The sequence below is a fragment of the Osmerus mordax genome, chromosome 6 (assembly GCF_038355195.1).
Source record: "Osmerus mordax isolate fOsmMor3 chromosome 6, fOsmMor3.pri, whole genome shotgun sequence".
Lineage (NCBI taxonomy): Eukaryota > Metazoa > Chordata > Actinopteri > Osmeriformes > Osmeridae > Osmerus > Osmerus mordax.
Genome location: NC_090055.1, coordinates 20,707,381 through 20,731,440, shown reverse-complemented (window position 1 = coordinate 20,731,440; position 24,060 = coordinate 20,707,381). Strand labels below are relative to the sequence as shown.

Here is a 24,060-nt window from a genome sequence, read left to right as displayed (position 1 = left end):
ACAGCAACTTGTTGCGGAAAGTGCAAGGAAAATTTGCGGAATTTAACCCTTACCCGAATTAATCGCGATGGACAGGATCCTTTCGCACAGCTACTATATACTTTTAAAGAGATCGGTTTTCTCGTGAGGGTGTCATTTACATCATGAATTTGTTGGAACCACATATTAAACTAGAGAGGGTACAATTTCTGGGGAAATTGTAGGGTGTGCTTGCTTGCGTCGGTTGCACAGGGGTCCGTTTTTGGATGACATTTTTACAACTGATATTTCTGTATATTTTATATAAAAATGCATACTTATTATTTATAAAGATTACATAGATTTAAAAGCATTTTGTTGCTGCTCATTTACAACTGAAAATACGAGTGAAGTGTAGAATGAAATAGATATCTTCTCATTTCCCCTGCAAGAGGCAGCCTCATCGTTGAATCAAAACGAATAAATTTGGCAGACCGGTGTAAAAATTGACCTAATCTCTATGACTTAAACGTCCTTTAAAGTTTTTCCCTTCTCGTGATATTTTAAGGCATTTAGCCTACTCATATTGCATTCATTCATGAATAAAGAACCCCCTTTGAAGATTATTCTACGACTTTACCGGCAGTAGAAGATGGAATCGCGATTCAGACAGTCCCATCTGCTAACTGAAAATATGCCCCCAAAAACGTAAATAAGCTTGACATTTATTTAGTGGAAAATCGCTCATTCATAAAAAGCTCACTGGTAGCGATCATTGTCAGTAACAACACAAAATGCGATATATCCCTGTGTGGAGAAGCTGCCCCGGTAAATTCTACTACTATGGTACAGTACTAGGCTACTGCTGTGTTCGTCTTGGTAGCGATTGCGTTGGTTGAATTGGATTTACCGTTCCGTTGTACGGTTTAGGCTGAAATTAATTATTTTCATGAACAGATTGACAACGTTTAGGCTGTGGCAATGAAGTTCAGGTTAGTAGTTAGATAGACTTTTGATTTAAGTAAGGGGAGTGCCGAACATTTTCTGTCGCCGTTTGACTTCCTAAACAGCTGTGTACTGTAGCTAGATGTTTTTGTCGTGTGTCTCGCATAAGCTACAGCGTTGCAGTGAGCTACACTGGTTTGAAACCACAGGTAATGGTAATTTCACCAACAAATCGTTTACTAATGTCAGAATAAATCATACAACGAAAATGTATATGTGAGGAATGTTTATTTTAATGATTGAAAACAGATACATCATAGACCACTGTAGTATGTGTTGCCCGGGCAACACAGGCTAATGTCATGATGCTAATACTTCAGTGAAATAGTAGACTACTGTTTCCGAAAGTAGATGTACTTCCTTAATAATATCAGCTTATATTGTACATTACACATCACAATTGTGTGTCATATCACAAAGTAGAATGAGTAAATAGTTATCACCCTGGCCTCTTTTCTTGTGGCGTTTCTGCAGCTGCCTTGCAGTAAAGCTATAGTTAGCCTAGCTATCCCCCAAGTTAACAGATGCGAAACGAATGTTCTGCCAAAGGTAGTCACGCGTGTTTTCGTGACGTTAGTGACGCAGTGACGTTAGTAACGTCAGTGACTGTGGCTAGCAAATTAGCCACCGTTAGCTTCACTTTTCGCCACAAAAACTTAACTTAAGCCCAAACCATGCAACGGAACGTAAATTCCAATAGAAGCAACTCAATCGCTACCAAGACGAAACTTTTGACACCTAGGTTGTCTATGTAGGCCAAATATTGACTGAGTTTTAGGGGGGCAATGAAGTTCAGGTTAGTAGTCAGATTGTTTCAACTATTGAAAGACTTTTGAGTAAGGGGAGTGCCGAACATGTTCTGTCGCCGTTTGACTTGAACAGCTGAGGAGTTTTTGTTAGCTACTCACACTAGTGTCTCGGGTAGGCTACAGCGTTGCAGTGAGCTACACTGGTTTGAAACCACAGGTAATGGTAATTTCACCAACAAATCGTTTACTAATGTCAGAATAAATCCTACAACGAAAATGTATATGTGAGGAATGTTTATTTTAACGATTTAAAACAGATACATCATAGACCACTGTAGTATGTGTTGCCCGGGCAACACAGGCTAATGTCATGATGCTAATACTTCAGTGAAATAGTAGACTACCGTTTCCAAAAGTAGATGTGGGCCTACTTCCTTAATAATATCAGCTAATATTGTACATTACATTTCATAATTGTGTTTCACATCACAAAGTAAAATGAGTAAATAGTTATCACCCTGGCCTCTTTGCTTGTGGCGTTCCTGCAGCTGCCTTGCAGTAAAGCTATAGTTAGCCTAGCTATCCCCCAAGTTAACAGATGTGAAACGAATGTTCTGCTACAGGTAGTCACGCGTGTTTTCGTGACGTTAGTGACGTAGTGACGTTAGTCACGTCAGTGACTGTGGCTAGCAAATTAGCCACCATTAGCTTCACTTTTCACCACAAAAACGCAATTTCTACTTAAACCATGCAACGGAACGTAAATAAAAATACAACCAACGCAATCGCTACCAAGACGAACCTTTTGACACCGCCGTTGTGTATGTAGTCCAAATATTGACTGATCCTTAGGGTTGCGAAAATAAATAATAATAAATATATATGTGAGAGAACAATGGTTGTGCTCTCGCCGAAGGCTTGAGCACACCCAATAATAAAGAGAAACAGGAAAACAATAGTGAGAATGCTTAACAGCATTCTCACAATAATATATATGTGAGAGAACAAAGGTTGTGCCCTTGCCGAAGGCAAAGCACACCCAATTAAATGGTATTAAAGGTGATAAAAATACAAAATAGTCTACTGTAATAAGTGATAAAACATCCACTGTGGTCACCACTACACATTTAATTTGTCTGCTACTTTTTGCCAGCACTGTCCTGCTCGGGCCTCACTTATAAAAGATTGAGCAGCTTTCATACCAGAAAATCGCGTACGGCCAAAACTTGAAAAGTACCTACGCACAGAAATATTCACATGTATAAATCCGGTCGTAGGCCATGTCCTGCGCACATTTCCTTTAGAAATCACAATCAACGCATCCACATTATGATTAATGTTTATAAAGACACTGATAAAAGTGCAGTAGGCCTACTGACAACACTTTTTCACTCAAAGAAGTGTTGGTTCTGACATATACTTAAGTAAAACGTTTGCATTACTACCTGTTTTAGTGTCACGCTGGCAACTGGACCTCACATCATAGCCTGACAAAACTTCACTATAGACATGCAGCGCATTCGCCAGGATTCCTTTTTGACACCGACAATTTCGAACATCTCCCATAATGGCCATGGGTGATCAGGAATGTCTATATTCTCAGTCATGTTGACATCGCCAACTCCCTGTCTCATCCATAACGTACTTTTTTTCCAAACTTTTTTTCGAAAATAATTATTCAACCTTTCGAATACTAATGTACCAAAACTTTCTTTTCACACACAACAGGACACAAGTTATTAGTACTTTAGATTTTTGAACTTTTTTCGATAAATGTTTTTCAACCTTTCAAAACTTTTTTTTATCGAAACTTTTTTCAAATACAACACACAAACGTTTCAAGTTTTGTTTGTAATTCTTTTTAGCAACTTTTTGTAGAAAATATTTTTTAAACCTTTTGAAACTTTTCACACACAGTGAAAGGAGAGGAGAGAGAGAAGACAAAGTCAACAATCAAAGGGAGTGCGGGTTACTGATGTGGTGATGGCAGAATAGTGTGTGCATGCTGAATGCTAAAAAATCATGACTGGAAATCCGCTCTCACAGCAGAAGCCACCCTAATACCCCCTGGGGAACAGCTTTTTTATAGTCATTTAGCAGACGCTCTTATCTAATCCTTTGCGCTGGTGTAGCTCATCAGCCGTAGGTAATGATCCAGCCACGCCTCCAACTGCACCTGTTTGGAGACCTGTGAGGCCTAGCGTCACAATGACACAATGAATGTGGCTGGCCACTTTATTGAGTGATTAATTTGATATCGATGAGTTTGCACAACGAAGCAACAAGACAACATGCATGAACATGCAGAAATCACACTCTGGGGACAATAAAGATTTATTGAATTGAATAAAACAAGATAAGAGTCAGGGTTAACAGGAGACAGCTCCTCTCCAGCCAGGTGCCAAAATACTTCCCAAAAAGGTGCTGGCCCTTTAAGAAGGAGTGGTCTCCCGGCACATTCACAGGTATGCTCCAGAAACAGGAAGTGATAGGATGACTCCTCTCTCTTGAACATAAACAAAGCTTGCTCCGGTTCTGAGACGTGATTACATACATGAGGGTTTAGACTAAACACGTCGCCATGTGTTTTATTTGTTCCTTTCAGGGCGTCCAGATTGAGAAATGAACCCCTTTCTGCCTCTCCTGCTGTGGTTAGCAGGTAAGACCTCTCTTACCTCTTATTGTTTTTATAGATTTTATGTAAAGCACCTTGAGCTACAATTCTTGTATGAAATGTGCTATATAAATAAAGTCTTACTTACTTACTTACTTACTTACTTACTCTCTCTCCTCTCCCCCACATTTCTATCTTGGTGGCTTCACTTCAGAACCCAGACTGTATAAATGGATAACAGAAGAAAGCTAAATGAATACTTATATATATTGTACATGTAGAGAGAATGAAAGTGTGTGACGAGGTTTGGGCATGAAGGTTTTATGAAGGAGTGGTCAGAATTGTTTGAGATATTATTAGTGCAAATCCTGCTGGACCTGCTTAACAACATTCTGGTGTGCGCTGAGCCATGTCACTCAAATGTGTGTCACTTCCTGCCTCTGGTTGTCACTTCCTGTCCTGTTAGTCTGCTACAATTCAGCATTAGAACACTGCTGTTGTTTGCCTGACAAGACCCCCTGCCATCTGTCCCCATGCTTATATAGTTGGCCTTCTCTCTCCCTCCTCCCTCCTCTCCCTCGCTCTCTACTCTCAACTCCCTCCAATCTTTCTCTCCTCAATCCCTCCCTCCCTCCCTCCCTCCCTCCCTCCCTCCCTCCCTCCCTCCCTCCCTCCCTCCCTCCCTCCCTCCCTCCCTCCCTCCCTCCCTCCCTCCCTCCCTCCCTCCCTCCCTCCCTCCTCTCCTCTCCTCTCCTCTCCTCTCCTCCTCCATCCCCCCAGTCCTCTCTCCAGCAGTGTTTCCCCAGACTCCGGTCCAGATCCAGTTCGAGCCCGACCCAGTTCTGGTCCAGACCGGCACAGACATCGTCTTCACCGTGAAAACCGTGTCCCAGGTTTTCTCCATAAGCTGGAGGTACCCTGGAGGCGGGTCTCCCCTGGGCGCGTGGACCGCGGCCGGCCCAGTCACCAATGCGCCGTCCCAGTACCAGGGCCGGGTCAGCATAAGCGCCACCCAGCTGCGCATCAGCGCCGCCCTGCTGAAGGATGCAGGGAACTACAGCGTGGAGGTGAACCCCCTGACCAGCACAGGGTTCACAACCAGCACCAGAACCATCCTACTCAGGGTGTTCGGTAAGGGGAGGGAGGAGGAGGATGGGGAAGGATGGAAGGATGGGTGAATGGAGGGAGGGGTGGAGGGAGGGATGGGTGGAGGGATGGGTGGAGGGAGGGATGGGTGGGTGGAGGGAGGGATGGGTGGAGGGATGGGTGGAGGGAGGGAGGGAAGGGTGGAGGGAGGGATGGGTGGAGGGAGGGATGGGTGGAGGGAGGGATGGGTGGAGGGAGGGAAGGATGGATGGGTGGAGGGAGGGATGGGTGGAGGGAGGGATGGGTGAAGGGAGGGATGGGTGAAGGGAGGGATGGGTGAAGGGAGGGATGGGTGGAGGGAGGGACAAGGAGACATACTAAACTGAAGTGATTACAAAGAAAGGATCCCGGTTCTCTGTTGTAATTACTGATGTCTGGAGTGGAGAGAGGAGAGTGATCAGAGCCTCGTGCTTGTTTGTGTCTGTTGTGTCTGCTCTTCACTCACTCTTCCCTTCTCTTCCCGGTCCAATCATCTGGCTGTGGACTCCGGCCAAATGGCACCACCACCCTGTGTCCTTGAACGCTCCATCTGTGCCTGTGTGTCTTTCTAAACCCCTCACGTAGCAGGGCTTTACAGGCCTACATTCTCTCTCCTGCTCCTCCCTATCTCCTCCCTTCCCCCTCCTGGTCTCTCTCTCTGCGATAGACATACAGCACTGGTCTCTCTCTGCGATAGACATACAGCACTGGTCTCTCTCTCTGCGATAGACATGCAGCACTGGTCTCTCTCTCCCTAGATGCCGTGACGGGGGTGAGTCTATCCGTGCCTCCGGTGTCTCTGGAGAACAAGAACGTGTCTCTGGCCTGCTCCTGGGCCTCGGGCACGGAGGCCAGCGTCCAGTGGAGCAGGGACGGCGCTGCCCTCCCCGCCAGCGCCCGCGTCACCATCTCCCAGGGTTCCCTGCTCATCTACCCGGCTCTGAGGGCCGATGCTGGCAGCTACTCCTGCGTCGTTAGCAACCCTGTCAGTGCTGGCACCGCCAGCAACACCCTCACCGTCTACTGTGAGTCCTGCTAGCTTAGCTGTCTGCCTTAGCTTAGCTCTCTGCCTTAGCTTAGCGCTCTGCCTTAGCTTAGCTCTCTGCTTTAGCTTAGCTCTCTGCCTTAGCTTAGGGCTCTGCTTTAGCTTAGCTGTCTGCCTTAGCTTAGCTCTCTGCCTTAGCATAGCTCTCTGCCTTAGCTCAGCGCTCTGCTTTAGCTTAGCTTTCTGCCTTAGCTTAGCTCTCTGCCTTAGCTTAGCTGGCTCATGTTGAACCTTTGATCTAAGCATTAATATCTGCCCCACCTCCCCTCCCTTTCTCCCCCCCCGGCCCCCCCAGATGGCCCTGACCCCCCCCAGATCACCAAGTCCTCCCCAGCCCAGTGTGTGGGGGGTGTGGACGCGGTCGTGGGCCAGACCGTTCAGCTGGCCTGCTCGTCCTCCTCCCTCCCCCCCGCCCTGTTCTCATGGCTTCTGAACGGACAGCCCGTGGCCTCCAGCCAACCAGACAGCAGCGTGCTGACCCTGCAGACCTTCTCGGCCAATCAGAGCGGCCGGTACAGCTGCGTGGCCAGGAACGGGATCACAGCAGGCACGTCACAGCAGGGCACAGACCTGGTCATCACAGGTAGGAGGCACTGCTTGACAACACAATGATGCATGTGCATTAGAGACGTAGGAGAGTCTACGACGGTGGCTCGTGTGCACGCTTAAATTCAGTTGGAGTAAAATAAGTTGTTACTAGGTCATTACGTGTGTACAAGTCTGCTTTACATTACAGTCACATCATTACACTATATGCAACATAATGTCTAAATTTACCACTTTGTATGGTGAGCTTGTGGTGAGATGTCAAAAGTATGGTTTGGAGTCGGTTAGCACAATCAGTTTAACTTACATTTCGAAAATCAATGGAAAGTTTACAGCCGGTTCTCCCATTCTCAAATTACCGTGGGGCAGTCCACAAAAAAGCTGCAAGACACCCAAAGCAACTTACACGAGACACTTGCGTACCACTATCAACAGAACAGTAACTGTCATGTGCCAGTGCAGTACAGTTTTGGTTCTATCTGCCCCTCCTCCTCAATGCGACACATACATACATGACATATGAGGCAGGGACCAATAGAGATATATAATCCCCCTGATGACAGAACATACAGACAGCAAGGGGGAGAAGGGGATGGTGGAGGACAGCAGCAGCACTGATCAAGCAGCAACCAGTGGCACATTTGGTTAGGATGCCAACCTGGGCACCAACCCCCCCCCTCCCCCCCCCGGGGCGCAAACCACAACACGGACATATGATGTGTCGCAGTTGGCGCCCTCTGCTGGTAGTGTGTTTGAATCTTAAGGATAGTGGGAGGCTTAATTTAATTTGATGTGCTTGGGAAATTGCAGCCCCCCTCTTCATGCCGCCCTGGGCGGCTGCCCGGTTCACCTGTGCCCAAAACCTCTACTGAACGGGGGTGAGTGTGCGTATCCGAGCGGGCTTTTAATGCCGCCTTATTGACTGGCTAACAGGTTAATGAGCGGATGATGCGGGCTGCTCGAGTGCCATGCCTGAAATAGCTTCGCTCATTTCAGTCAAGACGTGTTAGATTTGAACATGTATTGGACGCTGCTTCCTTAGTTCCTCAGCAGGTGGATACATGGGCTCTGGGGCAGACTGCATGCTGAGGGCTCCGAACACCGCTCATTAAACTGAATACCTGATACCATTGCTTTAATCGATGAAGGATGCAACACTGCATGTTGGGTATTGTGTGTAAGGTCGCAGGCAGCTGCACAGATCAAACGCCTTTTAATGCCGCGTTACCGGACGTGGCCCAATGGGCTTGACTGGCTAACACAGGTTAATGAACGGATGACGCATGCTGCCCGTGTGCCCTGAACTGCCCGTGTGCCCTGAACTGCCCGTGTGCTCTGAACTGCCCGTGTGCCCTGAACTGCCCGTGTGCCCTGAACTGCCCGTGTGCCAGCAGTGTACCTGAACTGCTTAGCTCATAAGTTCTCCACCTCATCACTCTTTCGTTTCCCCTCCCTCCCTCCCCTTTCTCTCCCTCTGCTCTCACTCCCTCCCTCCTGTCCTCTCCTCAATCCCCTCCCCTTTCTCTCCCTCTCTCCTTCTCTCTCCCCATCTCAGCCACCTGTCTCAGTCCAGGGGCTGTGGCAGGGATAGTGATCGGCTGCGTGGTTGGTTTGATCTTAATCATCGTTGCCATTATACTGCTGGTGGGCTGGAGGAAGGGTGAGTATGTGATGGTGTGTGTGTGTGAGAGTGTGTGCAAGTCTGTGACAGAGAGAGTGTGTATGAATGTGTGTGTGAGAAAGTGCTTGTGCACATGGGAAGTATGTGTGCACACTTATGAAATTGTGCTGACATGTTGCTTATTGCAGTGAACCAGAAACTGAAGGATTTGATTCGAAAGAATCCCCCAGAACATCTCATAGTAAGAAACTCTCTCTAGAGTAATGCGTAGTCTATTCAAAATCTATTTTATTGTGCTTACACACACCTTTTCTTTTGCACATCCTCTCCTTCCCTCCCTCTCCTCCTTATCTCCCTCCCTCCCTCTTGTCTCTCTCTCCTCCCTCTCTCTCTTTCTCCTCCTCTCCCTCCCAGGTTCAGGGTCCGGTCTCTGCAGGAGCAGGGATAGAGAACCCAGCTCGTCCTCCAGAGCCTCAACTGCACGGCTCGACGCCCCCCCAGGATCCCCCCAACCACCCGCCCCACTTCTACACCATTCCCCTGGATGTGCTGAGAGACACACACAGGAAGGACAACCTCCAGAGGGACCCACAAACACTCCAACGCAACAGCCACAGCAACGACCTTCCACACAATACCTATACCAGTTCACACCCACAGCATGGCCACCCCAACACACACACGCTCAGTGCCCCCCCGGACCCAGCAGCCCAGCAGCAGCCCAGCGTAGTGATCCAGGCGGGGGAGGGGGGCACTGTGCCCCCCACCGTGCAGGTCAGCCTCAACTCCCCGCCAGCCTCCAACCAGCACAACAACAATGCTCAGATGCCCAGCGTGATTGTTAACCTCACCTCCTACCCTGCCAACCTCACCTCCAACCCTGCATACAACCCTCAAACCAGCCAGCACACACAACTGTCTCATAACCAACCACAGCTGGCCCAGCTACCCCACAGCCAACAGGAGAGCAGCATTCTAATGAGCCATGTGACCAGTGGTCGGTCTGGTGTTCAGAACAACCACCGGGACTTCCTGTCTGACGGGGCGCGGGGCAATACGGGGGGCGAGCCCTACCCGCGCCCTACCCGCGCAACCTTCCGGAGGCCCGCCCTCTTGTTCCTACTGGCTACACACACTCCGTAGGCCACGCCCACTCCCGTCAGAGCCACGCCCACTCTGGAACTCCTCGCGGCGCCCACGGCAGCTCTGCCCCCCGTGGTTCCCCCTCGCCCCCCCGCCAGCGCCCCTGGGACCACCTGATGGGCACCCCAGCCTACCCCAACCCCCCCGCCCCCAGGGAGCACTCACCCCCCTCCCGGCTCCGCAGGAACCAGACCCCCCCTCGGAGGAGAGCCCTCCCCAGAGAGGAGGCCCCGTCGCTGGGCAGACGGACCCAGACCAGCCCCTCCACCTCTGTTGGGACGGAGGTTCAGAGGGACAGCAGTGTCCCCCAGCCCGAGGCAGCAAGTCACACACACGCCAGTGGTGACAGAAGGAGGCAAGGAGAACGGCAGCGCAGTGGGGATCTGTCTGCCTCCGGGCACATGCACACACACAACCCACAAGACCAAATCCAGGGGCCTCACAACAGCAGGCAGCTCTCTGCTAACCACGCAGCTGCGCCACAGGGCCCATCTCCACCACAGGGCCCATCAGCTCCACCACAGGGCCCATCTCCACCACAGGGCCCAGACACTCGAACACTGGCAGACCCAAATCATATCCCACAGACACTCCGGGCTGTACAACATGCCACACACGCCAACACGCCACACGCCAACACGCCACACACTGGACACGCCTCACAGAGACTGCCCCCCACCTCCACCCAGCTCCCCCCACTCCACAGCAACCTCACCCAGACGGCCCTGGCAGTGCACACGCAAACCACCCACAACCCCTTCCACAACCGCCACCAGCAGACCCAGGCAGCCCTGCTGCACTCCGCGGCCCAGACGCAAGCGCCCCCGCCCCCCCCGGTGCTGCCCCTGGCCCAGTTCCAGGCCCTGCCCAGAGAGCGCGTGCAGAAGCCAGACCAGGGTCGGCACCCTCTCCACCCCCCCGTCCACATGCCCCCAGCCCAGAGACAGTCCCATCCACACCGTCTCCCTGGCAACACCCACAGACCTCACCCTCACCCCCATGCCCATACCCACAGACCCCACCCTCACCATACCAGCCAGTCACACCCTCGCCGCTAGCCCTATGACCACCCCCACCCCCATACCCACCCCCATGCACATTCTTACACCAGGTGAGTGAAACTCATCAGTTTTATAGCAGATGTGTATATCCCTGTGTGTGTGCCTGTGTGTGTGTTTGTGCCTGAGCATATATGTGTGTGTGTGTGTGCTCGTGCCGTGTCCAGAGTCTGTAATGTGTCCTGCAGGAGGCTGGGAGGTAGGTAGCTTTTTGGCAGAGCAGCAATTATTCTGAATGACAAGCTGTCTGCCTCCATCCTGCTGGTCTGTTTAGTGTGCGTGTAGCTGTCTGCCTCCATCCTGCTGGTCTGTTTAGTGTGCGTGTAGCTGTCTGCCTCCATCCTGCTGGTCTGTTTAGTGTGCGTGTAGCTGTCTGCCTCCATCCTGCTGGTCTGTTTAGTGTGCGTGTAGCCGTCTGCCTCCATCCTGCTGGTCTGTTTAGTGTGCGTGTAGCCGTCTGCCTCCATCCTGCTGGTCTGTTTAGTGTGCGTGTAGCCGTCTGCCTCCATCCTGCTGGTCTGTTTAGTGTGCGTGTAGCCGTCTGCCTCCATCCTGCTGGTCTGTTTAGTGTGCGTGTAGCCGTCTGCCTCCATCCTGCTGGTCTGTTTAGTGTGCGTGTAGCCGTCTGCCTCCATCCTGCTGGTCTGTTTAGTGTGCGTGTAGCCGTCTGCCTCCATCCTGCTGGTCTGTTTAGTGTGCGTGTAGCCGTCTGCCTCCATCCTGCTGGTCTGTTTAGTGTGCGTGTAGCCGTCTGCCTCCATCCTGCTGGTCTGTTTAGTGTGCGTGTAGCCGTCTGCCTCCATCCTGCTGGTCTGTTTAGTGTGCGTGTAGCCGTCTGCCTCCATCCTGCTGGTCTGTTTAGTGTGCGTGTAGCTGTCTGCCTCCATCCTGCTGGTCTGTTTAGTGTGCGTGTAGCCGTCTGCCTCCATCCTGCTGGTCTGTTTAGTGTGCGTGTAGCCGTCTGCCTCCATCCTGCTGGTCTGTTTAGTGTGCGTGTAGCCGTCTGCCTCCATCCTGCTGGTCTGTTTAGTGTGCGTGTAGCCGTCTGCCTCCATCTTGCTGGTCTGTTTAGTGTGCGTGTAGCCGTCTGCCTCCATCCTGCTGGTCTGTTTAGTGTGCGTGTAGCTGTCTGCCTCTATCCTGCTGGTCTGTTTAGTGTGCGTGTAGCTGTCTGCCTCCATCCTGCTGGTCTGTTTAGTGTGCGTGTAGCTGTCTGCCTCCATCCTGCTGGTCTGTTTAGTGTGCGTGTAGCTGTCTGCCTCCATCCTGCTGGTCTGTTTAGTGTGCGTGTAGCCGTCTGCCTCCATCCTGCTGGTCTGTTTAGTGTGCGTGTAGCCGTCTGCCTCCATCCTGCTGATCTGTTTAGTGTGCGTGTAGCAGTCTGCCTCCATCCTGCTGGTCTGTTTAGTGTGCGTGTAGCTGTCTGCCTCCATCCTGCTGGTCTGTTTAGTGTGCGTGTAGCTGTCTGCCTCAGCACATTGTTTGACTGCATCTGTGTTTCACTGGTCAGAGTGTGTCAGCGTGTCAGTGGAGCGTGTTAAGATAGATGTGTGCTGTGTAATGACAAGCTCTCTGTTCTCCAGGGACAGGGGAACCCAGGAGAACTCAGGGGAATCCAGGAGAACTCAGGAGAACGCAGGAGAACTAAGGAGAACCCAGGAGAACTCAGGAGAACCCAGGAGAACTCAGAAGAACTCAGGAGAACCCAGGAGAACTCAGGAGAACCCAGAAGAGACCATAACTTGCGGCGGGGAAGGTTCCGGCTCGCTGACCCAACCTCTTGGTGTCTCCATGGTGACGACGGAGAGAAGACGGTGGACGTGTTTATTTGGCTGCTGCGTGCTGCGTTCAGAGTCTCTTGTTGTGTTCAGAGTCTCTTGTGTTCAGAGTCTCTTGTTGTGTTCAGAGTCTATTGTTGTGTTCAGAGTCTCTTGTTGTGTTCAGAGTCTCTTGTTGCGTTCAGAGTCTCTGGATGCTGATTAGAGGTATTGTCCTCGTGCTGAACAGGAAGTGCTCCAGTAGCTATGAAGGGGACCCGACGAGGGCTTATTAATTAAGCACTTTTATGTGACTTAAATGACTCGGAAAATAATCCCTACAGTGCGTGAAGGAGGAGAGAGAGGAGGGAGCGTGAGAGAGCAGACGGAGAGAGGGGGAGAGAGAGGAAGAGAGACTGTGTTCTGTTTAAGCAGTGTGTGTGTAGCCGACAGCAGTCATACATGCTCTGCTTCTGAATATAAATACACAGTCCAACTGTGTCTGTGGCTGACTGCTGCAGTATGTGCATATCCAACAGTGTGTGTAAGCTGTGTCTGTGCTGTGCATATCCAACAGTGTGTGTTAGCTGTGTCTGTGCTGTGCATATCCAACAGTGTGTGTTAGCTGTGTCTGTGCTGTGCATATCCAACAGTGTGTGTTAGCTAGTGTGTGTTACCCAACAGGTTGGGTCTGACTGCACCCGTTTCAGTAGATGTTTTATGAGATCACGTTGTATTGAATATAATAAAATATTTTGATGACCCCTCGTTGTCTGGGTGGGGCGTTCTCTATAAAAGTCATGTTTACGCTGAGAGGCTGTAAGGACACCGGTGTCTACAGGGATCACAAACTGCCCTGTGCCAACAGTCATTATGTGTACTTACTCATTGATATGGTTATCTTCTTCCTTGTGAATTGATCTTGAGGACTCAGGAGGTTGTTGCTGAGTCAGATTTATAAGACAGGGAGGAGATTCTCTGGCTCTGCCTGGGAACAGCAGGAGATAAGGAGGACGTGTTCACCTGCCTGTCAGATCACCTGTACAGAACTGTCTCGTCTTCAGTCATGACTTGGTGTGTTATAGCTCTGGTCCTGTTCTGGAACCTTCTGACACTTGGTAAGTGAGATTACTATGAGAACCTTACAATTCCTATAATGACTCTGTGTGTGTAAACTCTAGTCTAATGTTTGACAGCCGACATGCTTTCAAACTGCTTGTTTCCATCTTGCCAAAAATGCAGAAAATCAGGGCCTTGTGATTGTGAGCCACTACGAGCCACTGTATCTGTATGAACCACTATGAACCACTGTGTATCTGTATGAACCACTATGAACCACTGTGTATCTGTATGAACCACTAGGAACAACTGTGAATCCTTGTGAACCAATATGAACCAGGGTGAATCATTGTGAACCAATATGAACCAGTGTAAATCATTGTGGCCCTGTGTGTTTTTCCAGTGTGTTATGACGCCACAGGGAAGATGTCTGGACCAGGGCATGATTCAACCCCCCCACCTTCCTCTTTCAGTAAGTTACTGGAGAAGAACCTACTGTACGCTCATCTACTGGACATGGGAGGGTATCTCTCCAGGAGCAGGGTTGGAGTGTAACCCTACAGGAGGGTATCTCTCCAGGAGCAGGGTTGGAGTGTAACCCTACAGGAGGGTATCTCTCCAGGAGCAGGGTTGGAGTGTAACCCTACAGGAGGGTATCTCTCCAGGAGCAGGGTTGGAGTGTAACCCTACAGGAGGGTATCTCTCCAGGAGCAGGGTTGGAGTGTAACCCTACAGGAGGGTATCTCTCCAGGAGCAGGGTTGGAGTGTAACCCAACAGGAGGGTATCTCTCCAGGAGCAGGGTTGGAGTGTAACCCTACAGGAGGGTATCTCTCCAGGAGCAGGGTTGGAGTGTAACCCTACAGGAGGGTATCTCTCCAGGAGCAGGGTTGGAGTGTAACCCTACAGGAGGGTATCTCTCCAGGAGCAGGGTTGGAGTGTAACCCTACAGGAGGGTATCTCTCCAGGAGCACGGTTGGAGTGTAACCCTACAGCAGGGTAAACTACTCTGTCTGGGGGGTTTCTGTTGAGCAGCCAGGAGGATAAGTCCCTGCTTGCTGATGCTGCTTCCTGTGGTTGATTTGTATGTAAATGTATAGCAGCTATGCTCCCAACCAGATATGCCCTGTCTGGCCCAATAATTAGATCTGGCTGGGTAGTTCTCTGGAGTTATAAATAAATGAATAAGTAAAGAATCTCACAGGATGCAGAAGCTGCATTTGTTCTGAGAAATGTTGGTGTGTGTGTGTGTGTGTGTTTTCTCGTTTCAGCCACAATCAGCCCACCGGCCTCAGATTTGCCAGTGATGTTGATTGTGTGTGTGATTCTGGCTGTCGTCGTGGTGATGGTCTTTCTGGGTATCTACTGTGCCTTCCAGCGCCACAGGTAAAACACCACCCTTCACCACACCCCTTACCCCCACCACCTCCTTCACCCCCCACCCCACTCTTCACCCTTCCTGCCAACTTCATTCCCCTCCCACCTACACCCACCCTATACCCCCCTACACTAACCTACACCACCCCCTACACACACCCCTGCACACCACTCCACCCTCTTTCCTCTCTCCCCAGGTCTCAGAGGTGCCCTGGGCCCCTTACCAGCACTCAACAGGACAGGTACTGACCTGTCCTCCACCCAGCCCCTGGAGGAGGGTACTGACCTGTCCTCCACCCAGCCCCTGGAGGAGGGTACTGACCTGTCCTCCACCCAGCCCCTGGAGGAGGGTACTGACCTGTCCTCCACCCAGCCCCTGGAGGAGGGTACTGACCTGTCTGCTCAACCCTAGCATCCAGCCTACTAGCCAGGGATGAACATCTTCAGGGAGCTGTTGTACCTTCTCCTGCCACCAGAGGGAGCCAAGTGTGAGACAGAATAATGCTATCGATTGCCAACCTCTCCCCTCACTTCTAAAGACCTTTTCAATTTGTGTGGCTGCCCAACATTGCTTGTTCAATAACATGAAATTAAAACACGAAACATGAGCCAAAGGCAAAGATACAATTGGCTGTCGTCCAACAGATAAACGGAGCAGGAACGCTTGCTGCGCTGCGTACTGTAACTCAGATCCTGCTCCATCTGACACTGCCTGAAAACGCTCACAGGAAAATATTGATTCCAGCCACAACAGAGAAAACAGTGAACCCAGTAGCTGTATCCTGTCTGAAGGAAACCTCGAGCACGATACAGCAACTAGTGTTTTGTCCTGCACTGCTACACAGTCAGCAAATTAAAAGAGTTGGATACAGACTAAATAAACAATGGAAGATAAAGTAATGTGCAGTCCAGTCAGTAACCACCAGTCAGTAACATCCAGTCAGTAACCACCAGTCAGTAACATCCAGCTAATAACCAGCAGCCAGCCAGTAACCAGCAGCCAGTAACATCCAGCCAGTAACATCCAGCCAGTAACCACCAGCCAGTAATAGCCAGTTAGTAACCACCAGCCAGTAACAACCAGCCAGTAACCACCAGTCAGTAACATCCAGCCAGTCACCACCAGTCAGTAACCACCACTCAGATACAACCAGCCAGTAACCACCAGCCAGTAACCACCAGCCAGTAGCATCCAGCCAGTAACATAATTTGTGTATTTGTTTGAACATTTATTAAAGAATGACAAAGAACATAATTTCTTTTTTACAAATAGTCACCAATCAAACATCCTAAATATTACTGGGACCATAGTGCTTGAACATCTATAATATGGTTCCTGACAATGAGTTAGGAAAGGCACACACACACACACACACACAATTTCCACCTGGCAGTGTTTCAACCCCTCCCCCTCCAGAGACACAGTAAGTCAACATGACACCTGCTAGATGTGATACACACCCTCATGTTCATCAGCTCTGGAGGCAGTGGGTGCCGAGCACCAGGCTGGGTCTGAGTGGAGGTGTGAAATGTAAACTGATATTATTCTATTATGAAGATGGTCTCAATGGTTCTTCCTTTATTTGATCTATATTTGATTTGTCTTTTTGAACGCCGCCAACAGAGGCCCATAGAAGCTTCTGTGGATGTTTCCCAATAATCCTCGATAAGACTTCTCATTCTCTATAGAAAGCCTGTCTATTTAATGTGTCTATTGTGTATGTGTGTGTGTGTGCATAGGTGTGTGTGTATGTGTGTGTGTGTTTTGCCAGCTTGCAGGTGCGGACTTTGTTCTGTTTAGGGTTAGAGTTAATGATTAGTGGTGACATTGTTGTCATGACAGGCACACTTGTTCCATGACCCAGAGGAAAACAAAGTTCTTAGGAGAACCCACGTATGATGTCACAGTAAACATGAAGCGGCAGGGGTAAAGCCCACAATACGTCCCTCCAGTCGTTACAAAGTTATAGAATGGTAGTTCCATAGATAGATGACAGTCATTCCATAGTTACATGACAGTCGTTCCATAGTTACAGGTTGTCTGTCCTTGATCCAGATGGCTGTGTCTCTCTGTGTTTGAAGCAGCCATTGAATCAGACCTGTCTTGCTTCTGGAAGCCAGACTGCATGTTAAGTGTTCAGCTCTGGGAGTGGCTGGGAGCAGCCACCTGGCCTAGTACTGAGTGTCCTTCAAAGGTGATTATCAGAGCTGGTCTGATGTTATCATCCAGCCACAGAAAGCAGCATCTGACACAGAAGATGACGTGACCTCATCATGGATGGAATGCTGGGTGAGCTGGATCACAACCAGACATCAGAAAGCTGTCTCACCCTGTCTAACACCTCACCCTGTCTAACACCTCACCCTGTCTAACACCTCACCCTGTCAAACACCTCACCCGGTCTAACACCTCACCCTGTCTAACACCTCACCCGGTCTAACACCTCACCCTGTCAAACACCTCACCCTGTCTAACACCTCACCCGGTCTAACACCTCACCCTGTCTAACACCTCACCGTCTAACACCTCACCCTGTCTAACACCTCACCCTGTCTAACACCTCACCCTGTCTAAAGCTGTCACCCCCTGTCCACCAACCCTCTGGTTAAAGGTAGCTATACAGTCTGGTTATAGTTAGCTATACAGTCTGGCTATAGGTTGCTATCCAGTTATAGATAAATAACTTGGTCAACAAGTACAACTAACTAACTAACTACTAACGCACTGAGGTCATGTGAGGTGTTTTTCTTTAATTAGTGTGTGTTTTCTCCCGGGAGAGAGTGTGTGTAGACAGAGTGTGTGTGTACAGAGTGTGTGAGGACGGAGTGTGTGTGGACAGAGTGTGTGTGGACAGAGTGTGTGAGGACAGAGTGTGTGTGGACGGAGTGTGTGAGGACAGAGTGTGTGTGGACAGAGTGTGTGAGGACAGAGTGTGTGAGGACAGAGTGTGTGTGGACAGAGTGTGTGAGGACAGAGTGTGTGAGGACAGAGTGTGTGTGGACAGAGTGTGTGAGGACAGAGTGTGTGAGGACAGAGTGTGTGAGGACAGAGTGTGTGTGGACAGAGTGTGTGAGGACAGAGTGTGTGAGGACAGAGTGTGTGAGGACGGAGTGTGTGAGGACGGAGTGTGTGAGGACGGAGTGTGTGAGGACAGAGTGTGTGTGGACGGAGTGTGTGTGTAGACAGAGGGATTGCGCTGATATGGACCCCACGTGCGTCAGCTTGTGTGGAACTGGCATGAACATAAAGCATTTAGTACAACAGCGTTGGACTAATCACTCCGTTCGGATGTTGTCTGGGAGTATATTGTCTCCTGTTTACTCTGATTATTGATGCCCTTGGGCTCACTTATTGGCCTTGACAATCACAATGCAATAAGCATAAATGAGCTGCCATGCCATAGTTGAGTTGGCTGAGTGGTATCAGGTGCCTAACAACGACCCCTAGGTGTTCTAAAATCGCCGTAAATCACAGCCTTAAGTGACCTATTGCTTTTGTAAAACGGGTGGGGGGATGTCATCGCCTTGGTGACAGGTGTCAGGTTACCTAAAATAATAATGACCCCCCCATAATAAGTTTCTACTTCCAACCTCCCCTATCAGCCTCCAGCCTCACTCCACCAGCCTCCCCCATCAGCCTCCAGCCTCACTCCACCAGACTCATCCCACCAGCCTTCAGCCTCACTCCACCAGCCTCCCCTATCAGCTTCCAGCCTCCCTCCACCATCAGCCTCCACCATCAGCCTCCAGCCTCACTCCACCAGCCTCCCCCATCAGCCTCCAGCCTCACTCCACCAGACTCATCCCACCAGCCTTCAGCCTCACTCCACCAGCCTCCCCTATCAGCTTCCAGCCTCCCTCCACCATCAGCCTCCACCATCAGCCTCCAGCCTCACTCCATCAGCCTCATCCCACCTGCCTTCAGCCTCACTCCACCAGCCTCATCCCATCTGCCTCCAGCCTCACTCCACCAGCCTCCCCTATCAGCCTCCAGCCTCACTCCACCAGCCTCCCCCATCAGCCTCCAGCCTCACTCCACCAGACTCATCCCACCAGCCTTCAGCCTCACTCCACCAGCCTCCCCCATCAGCCTCCAGCCTCCCCATCAGCCTCCAGTTTCACTCCACCAGCCTCATCCCACCAGCCTTCAGCCTCACTCCACCAGCCTCCCCCATCAGCCTCCAGCCTCACTCCACCAGCCTCCAGCCTCACTCCACCAGCCTTCAGCCTCACTCCACCAGCCTCCCCCATCAGCCTCCAGCTTCACTCCACCAGCCTTCAGCCTCACTCCACCAGCCTCCCCCACCAGCCTCCAGCCTCACCCCCCCCCCCTTCCCTCTGAGCAGGTCAGCGCAGCGTCGCCATAGAGACTGTTTGGAGAGGGCGGGAGATTGCAGTCATATATGCAGGCGCTAATCTGGAGGCTAATCAAATCAAATTTCCACAATCTTAACGTGAGTGTTTATACTGCAGAGTTAACAGTGCATATACTGTCGAACAGCTGCTTCTGGGTCACTGATAGACGTCTGCATTACGAGAGCAGAGAGGAGCAGAGCTCCGTCAGCAGAGCTGGAACACTAATAACCAATAACTAATCTGAACACCACAAATAAAATACTAATAAATGATGTCTAACTTCTGTTCCTGATGACCCGGGTGCAGACTTTGCCTGGCTCTGTGGCCTGCATGATGACTCGGTGAGTACTGCTGTTCAATTCATCTACAATTACAGACACTGCTTTTTTCCAAACGCTCATTCACTTACCTTGCTAAACTAAATTCACAGTGTAAAAGGTTCCATTTGCGGTTTGACTCAGTGAATATGTGGCCTCAGGAGCTAAAGGCATCGCTGGTGTGCAGACGGCTGCTGCTGAAGCAGTTCTGTTTACGGCGATGTGTTTGCGTGTTAGCAGTAATATAAGGATTGTAGATGTGTTTGCGTGTTAGCAGTAATATAAGGATTGTAGATGTGTTTGCGTGTTAGCAGTAATATAAGGATTGTAGATGTGTTTGCGTGTTAGCAGTAATATAAGGATTGTAGCTGTGTTTGCGTGTTAGCAGTAATATAAGGATTGTAGATGTGTTTGCGTGTTAGCAGTAATATAAGGATTGTAGCTGTGTTTGCGTGTTAGCAGTAATATAAGGATTGTAGCTGTGTTTGTGTGTTAGCAGTAATATAAAGATTGTAGCTGTGTTTGTGTGTTAGCAGTAATATAAGGATTGTAGCTGTGTTTGTGTGTTTGCAGTTTAAGACAAGTACTGTAACATTATGGGCCTGTTTGTGTACAGAACCATGAAGATGATTTGTTCACAAATTAAACAATCATATAGAGTATGTACACTAGTGTTAAAAGAAAAAACGGTACTCTGGTACCAACCAACCCCAAACACAGGGCGATACCAGAATTACTGAAGTTACGGTAGTTCCGAACGTACACGTTCTAGCGTCGCTAGACCGTCTTACCTGGGGCACGGGGGGGTCGCTAGACCTTCTTACCTGGGGCACGGGGGCGTCGCTAGACCCTCTTACCTGGGGCACGGGGGGGGGGGGGGGGGGGGGGGGGGTCGCTAGACCCTCTGTGGAAGAGCCACGTATGGAAATACTTCGGGTGTGAGGCAGATAACAATGAGAATATCGTCGATCACCAGAAACCAATTTGCAAACATCACCGTTCATGTCATCATAGATGACATAGTTTGCCAAAATATATGTTTTGGAGTTTTGGATGTATATTTACTTTGTGCATGTTGTGCGGCAAACTTTTAAGAGCAACATGAAGCGTGTTGAATCCACTTATTGTACCTCTTATAAATGATGTTCAGGTCAAGATTGATATTTTTGAGCTCTACTGATCTCTAAGTTATCTGCTGCGTTATCTTAATGTCTACACTCAGTCCAGACATGTTCTGCCTTCAGACCAACATGCATTGTGATTGTACTAATGTTCTGTTGTTGTTGGCAGTAGGCTAAAGTCTTAGATATTGTAGGTCACTGTTACTGTCAAATAATTAGAGTTGTTCAGTAACCTATTTTAGTTTTTTGCTTTGGTATCAAAATTTCACTGGTACTGTTGTTACCGTGACAACACTAACGTACACAGTAAACTGAATGTTTTCAGTGTGCTATTCTGCTCTGCTGTCTACAGCTCATGAGGATCTGGGAAGAAGACCAGCCAGGACAGGAAACCCTCCAAGGCTGAACCTCACCCAGGAAGCAGACTTCCTCCCAGCACCCCTCTATCCAGACACAACACCCCTCTATCCAGACACAACACCCCTCTATCCAGACACAACACCCCTCTATCCAGACACAAAGCCCCTCTATACAGACACAACACTCCTCTATCCAGACACAACACCCCTCTATCCAGACACAACACCCCTCTATCCAGACACAACACTCCTCTATCCAGACACAACACCCCTCTATCCAGACACAACACCCCTCTATCCAGACACAACACCCCTCTATCCAGACACAACACCCCTCTATCCAGACACAACACTCCTCTATCCAGACACAACACTCCTCTATCCAGACACAACACCCCTCTATCCAGACACAACACTCCTCTATCCAGACACAACACCCCTCTATCCAGACACAACACCCCTCTATCCAGACACAACACCCCTCTATCCAGACACAACACTCCTCTATCCAGACACAACACCCCTCTATCCAGACACAACACCCCTCTATCCAGACACAACACCCCGCTATCCAGACACAACACCCCTCTATCCAGACACAACACTCCTCTATCCAGACACAACACTCCTCTATCCAGACACAACACCCCTCTATCCAGACACAACACTCCTCTATCCAGACACAACACCCCTCTATCCAGACACAACACTCCTCTATCCAGACACAACACCCCTCTATCCAGACACAACACTCCTCTATCCAGACACAACACCCCTCTATCCAGACACAACACCCCTCTATCCAGACACAACACTCCTCTATCCAGACACAACACCTCTAGCCCTGAAAGCACCATGCAGGAATGCCACACAGCTCTGTGTCTGTCAGTCTACCTGGTCACCTTCCTGTTTGGCTTCCCGGCCAACGCCCTGGCCTTCTTCACCTTCAGCCGGAAGGTGAGGCAGAGAGCCACGCCCATCGACATCCTCCTTCTCAACCTCACCATCTCCGACCTCCTCTTCCTCCTCTTCTTGCCCTTCAAGATGCAGGAAGTGTCCAACAACATGACTTGGAGCCTGCCCTACTTCCTGTGTCCCCTGTCGGGCTTCGTGTTCTACATGACCATCTACAGCAGCATCTTCTTCCTGACGGCGGTGAGCGTGGAGCGCTACCTGGGCGTGGCCTTCCCCATCAAACATTCCCTGTGGCGCCGGCCGCGCTACGCCGTGGCTGCCAGCGTCTTCTTCTGGCTCTTCTGCTTCATGCAGCTCAGCATCGTCTTCATCATGCCCTACTACAACCCCACGGGCCACCAGCACCACCCCGCCGCCTCCAACGCCACTTCCGAACCCCACAGCGCCCAGCTGCACAGGAACGTGTGCTACGAGGGCTTTACCCCCGCGCAGCTCGACATCCTGCTTCCTGTCCGCCTGGAGCTGTGCCTGGTGCTCTTCTGCATCCCGCTGATCATTTGCAGCTTCTGCTACATCAACTTCATCCGCATCCTGTCCCGGCTGCCCCACATTGGCCGGCGGCGGCGCCTCCGGGCCATTGGCCTGGCGCTGGGAACCCTCCTGGTGTTCCTCTTCTGCTTTGGCCCCTACAACGTGTCCCACGTGGTGGGGTTCATCACCAAGCAGAGCCCGGACTGGAGGGACATGGCCCTGCTGCTCAGCACATTCAACGCCTGCCTGGACCCCTTCATCTTCTACCTGTCGTCCTCGGCCGTGCGTGGCACTCTGGGCAGCGTGACCCAGGCCTTCACCTGCCGCGTCCGCAGGTGTCTGTCCTCGCACGTGTGCAGGGCCTGTCTGAGAGGCTCCAGCCCCACCAAAGGAGGAGGGGGACACAAGCAAAGGGAGGTCAATGCTCTCTGAACCGTGACATAAGGGCCGACATGTTGTTTTTGGCGTGTGGAGACAGGATATGACTGCTGTTTATGTTTTGGCAGAGCGTTCGTTCCCCGTGTGTCTCTGTTTGATCAGCAAACATCCTCCTTGGATTAGAGGCGGCCCGGGGAGGGATACGCTCCTGTAAGACGCATCACGACGAGGACCGACGGCTTCCTGGAATCACGGGGCGTCATCGTCTCTGAATAGGTATTGTGTGCAAACACCTGCTGTGACTGATCAGCATACAAATGTGGATGTTTGTCGTTTACCCAAAAAGACAAACACACACAGGGACTGATTGATGTTGTGGATTGACGTGAGCGCTGCTTTGATGAGTTTGAGGAGGGAAGCGGACCTGACATTTAGGACATATCCTTTAAGGTCTCTGCTCTGGTTGATACCCTTCTCAAATAAGCATGACAGTAGTATCAAATATGGGTTAAATGTCCCTGATATCCCCTGCTGTACCTAAGAGCCAGCTCTATTTGAGCACTCAGAAGGGCTGTGCATGTGTGTTTTTGAATATGTGTGTATGTGTGTGAAGAGGTGATTATGGACTGTTCAAAAGCCAGAGTGGTGTAAACATGTAAATAATGTTTGCTTAATGAAATGAGTATGGATCCATAGCGCCGCTGGTGAAATGAAGGCTGCATATTTCCTGTCTTTCTTAAACCTCATGGAGATATTTATGACCCTTTACCAAAGTCAGCAGCATTGCCAAATTACAGTATAAAGAAAGAAGTGCAATAAATTAAAAGGGTGAAATGAAACGCCTGACATGTTTACCTAGTAATAATGAAGCCACTCAGTCACTGAACAGTGATGTGTTGAGATAGTGAACCTTGTGACCCTGTAGCCAATATTGAGACCAGAATGTTGTGTTTGATTACAACAGATAATGTGCATGTGGAGTTTACAAAGCCGGCATACCTAGAACTGGTGCAGAAAAAACACACTAC

The 24,060-nt window shown here is 50.1% G+C and overlaps 3 protein-coding genes and 1 long non-coding RNA gene across 4 annotated transcripts; all 4 read left to right on the top strand.

Annotated features, from left to right (window-relative positions):
• Positions 1-4,236: 4,236 nt before the first annotated feature.
• On the top strand, positions 4,237-12,980 carry si:dkeyp-97a10.3 (carcinoembryonic antigen-related cell adhesion molecule 16). The gene is made up of 8 exons (XM_067238867.1): positions 4,237-4,371; positions 5,107-5,457; positions 6,210-6,476; positions 6,792-7,079; positions 8,598-8,702; positions 8,852-8,904; positions 9,078-10,917; positions 12,448-12,980. The coding sequence occupies exons 1-7, from the start codon at positions 4,335-4,337 to the stop codon at positions 9,804-9,806; spliced, it is 1,830 nt and encodes a 609-aa protein (XP_067094968.1). The 5' UTR covers positions 4,237-4,334; the 3' UTR covers positions 9,807-10,917; positions 12,448-12,980.
• Positions 12,981-12,995: 15 nt separating this feature from the next.
• Positions 12,996-16,310, top strand: LOC136944919 (uncharacterized). The gene is made up of 4 exons (XR_010876802.1): positions 12,996-13,739; positions 14,084-14,152; positions 14,950-15,064; positions 15,253-16,310. It is a non-coding gene; the product is annotated as an uncharacterized lncRNA (long non-coding RNA).
• Positions 16,311-17,329: 1,019 nt separating this feature from the next.
• LOC136944396 (uncharacterized) lies at positions 17,330-19,422 on the top strand. The gene is made up of 2 exons (XM_067238144.1): positions 17,330-17,345; positions 18,659-19,422. Exons 1-2 carry the CDS (start codon positions 17,330-17,332, stop codon positions 19,420-19,422), a joined length of 780 nt encoding a protein of 259 aa, XP_067094245.1.
• Positions 19,423-22,026: 2,604 nt separating this feature from the next.
• Positions 22,027-23,837, top strand: LOC136944602 (free fatty acid receptor 2). The gene has a single exon (XM_067238429.1). It carries the CDS (start codon positions 22,064-22,066, stop codon positions 23,084-23,086), a length of 1,023 nt encoding a protein of 340 aa, XP_067094530.1. The 5' UTR covers positions 22,027-22,063; the 3' UTR covers positions 23,087-23,837.
• The last annotated feature ends 223 nt before the right edge of the window (positions 23,838-24,060 follow it).

Coding starts and splice junctions, on each gene's coding strand:
- si:dkeyp-97a10.3 (XM_067238867.1), top strand. CDS start 4,335: ATGAACCCCTTTCTGCCTCTCCTGCTGTGGTTAGCAG. Junction 5,458..6,209: donor CATCCTACTCAGGGTGTTCG/GTAAGGGGAGGG, acceptor CTCTCTCCCTAG/ATGCCGTGACGGGGGTGAGT. Junction 7,080..8,597: donor CACAGACCTGGTCATCACAG/GTAGGAGGCACT, acceptor TCCCCATCTCAG/CCACCTGTCTCAGTCCAGGG.
- LOC136944602 (XM_067238429.1), top strand. CDS start 22,064: ATGCAGGAATGCCACACAGCTCTGTGTCTGTCAGTCTACCTGGTCACC.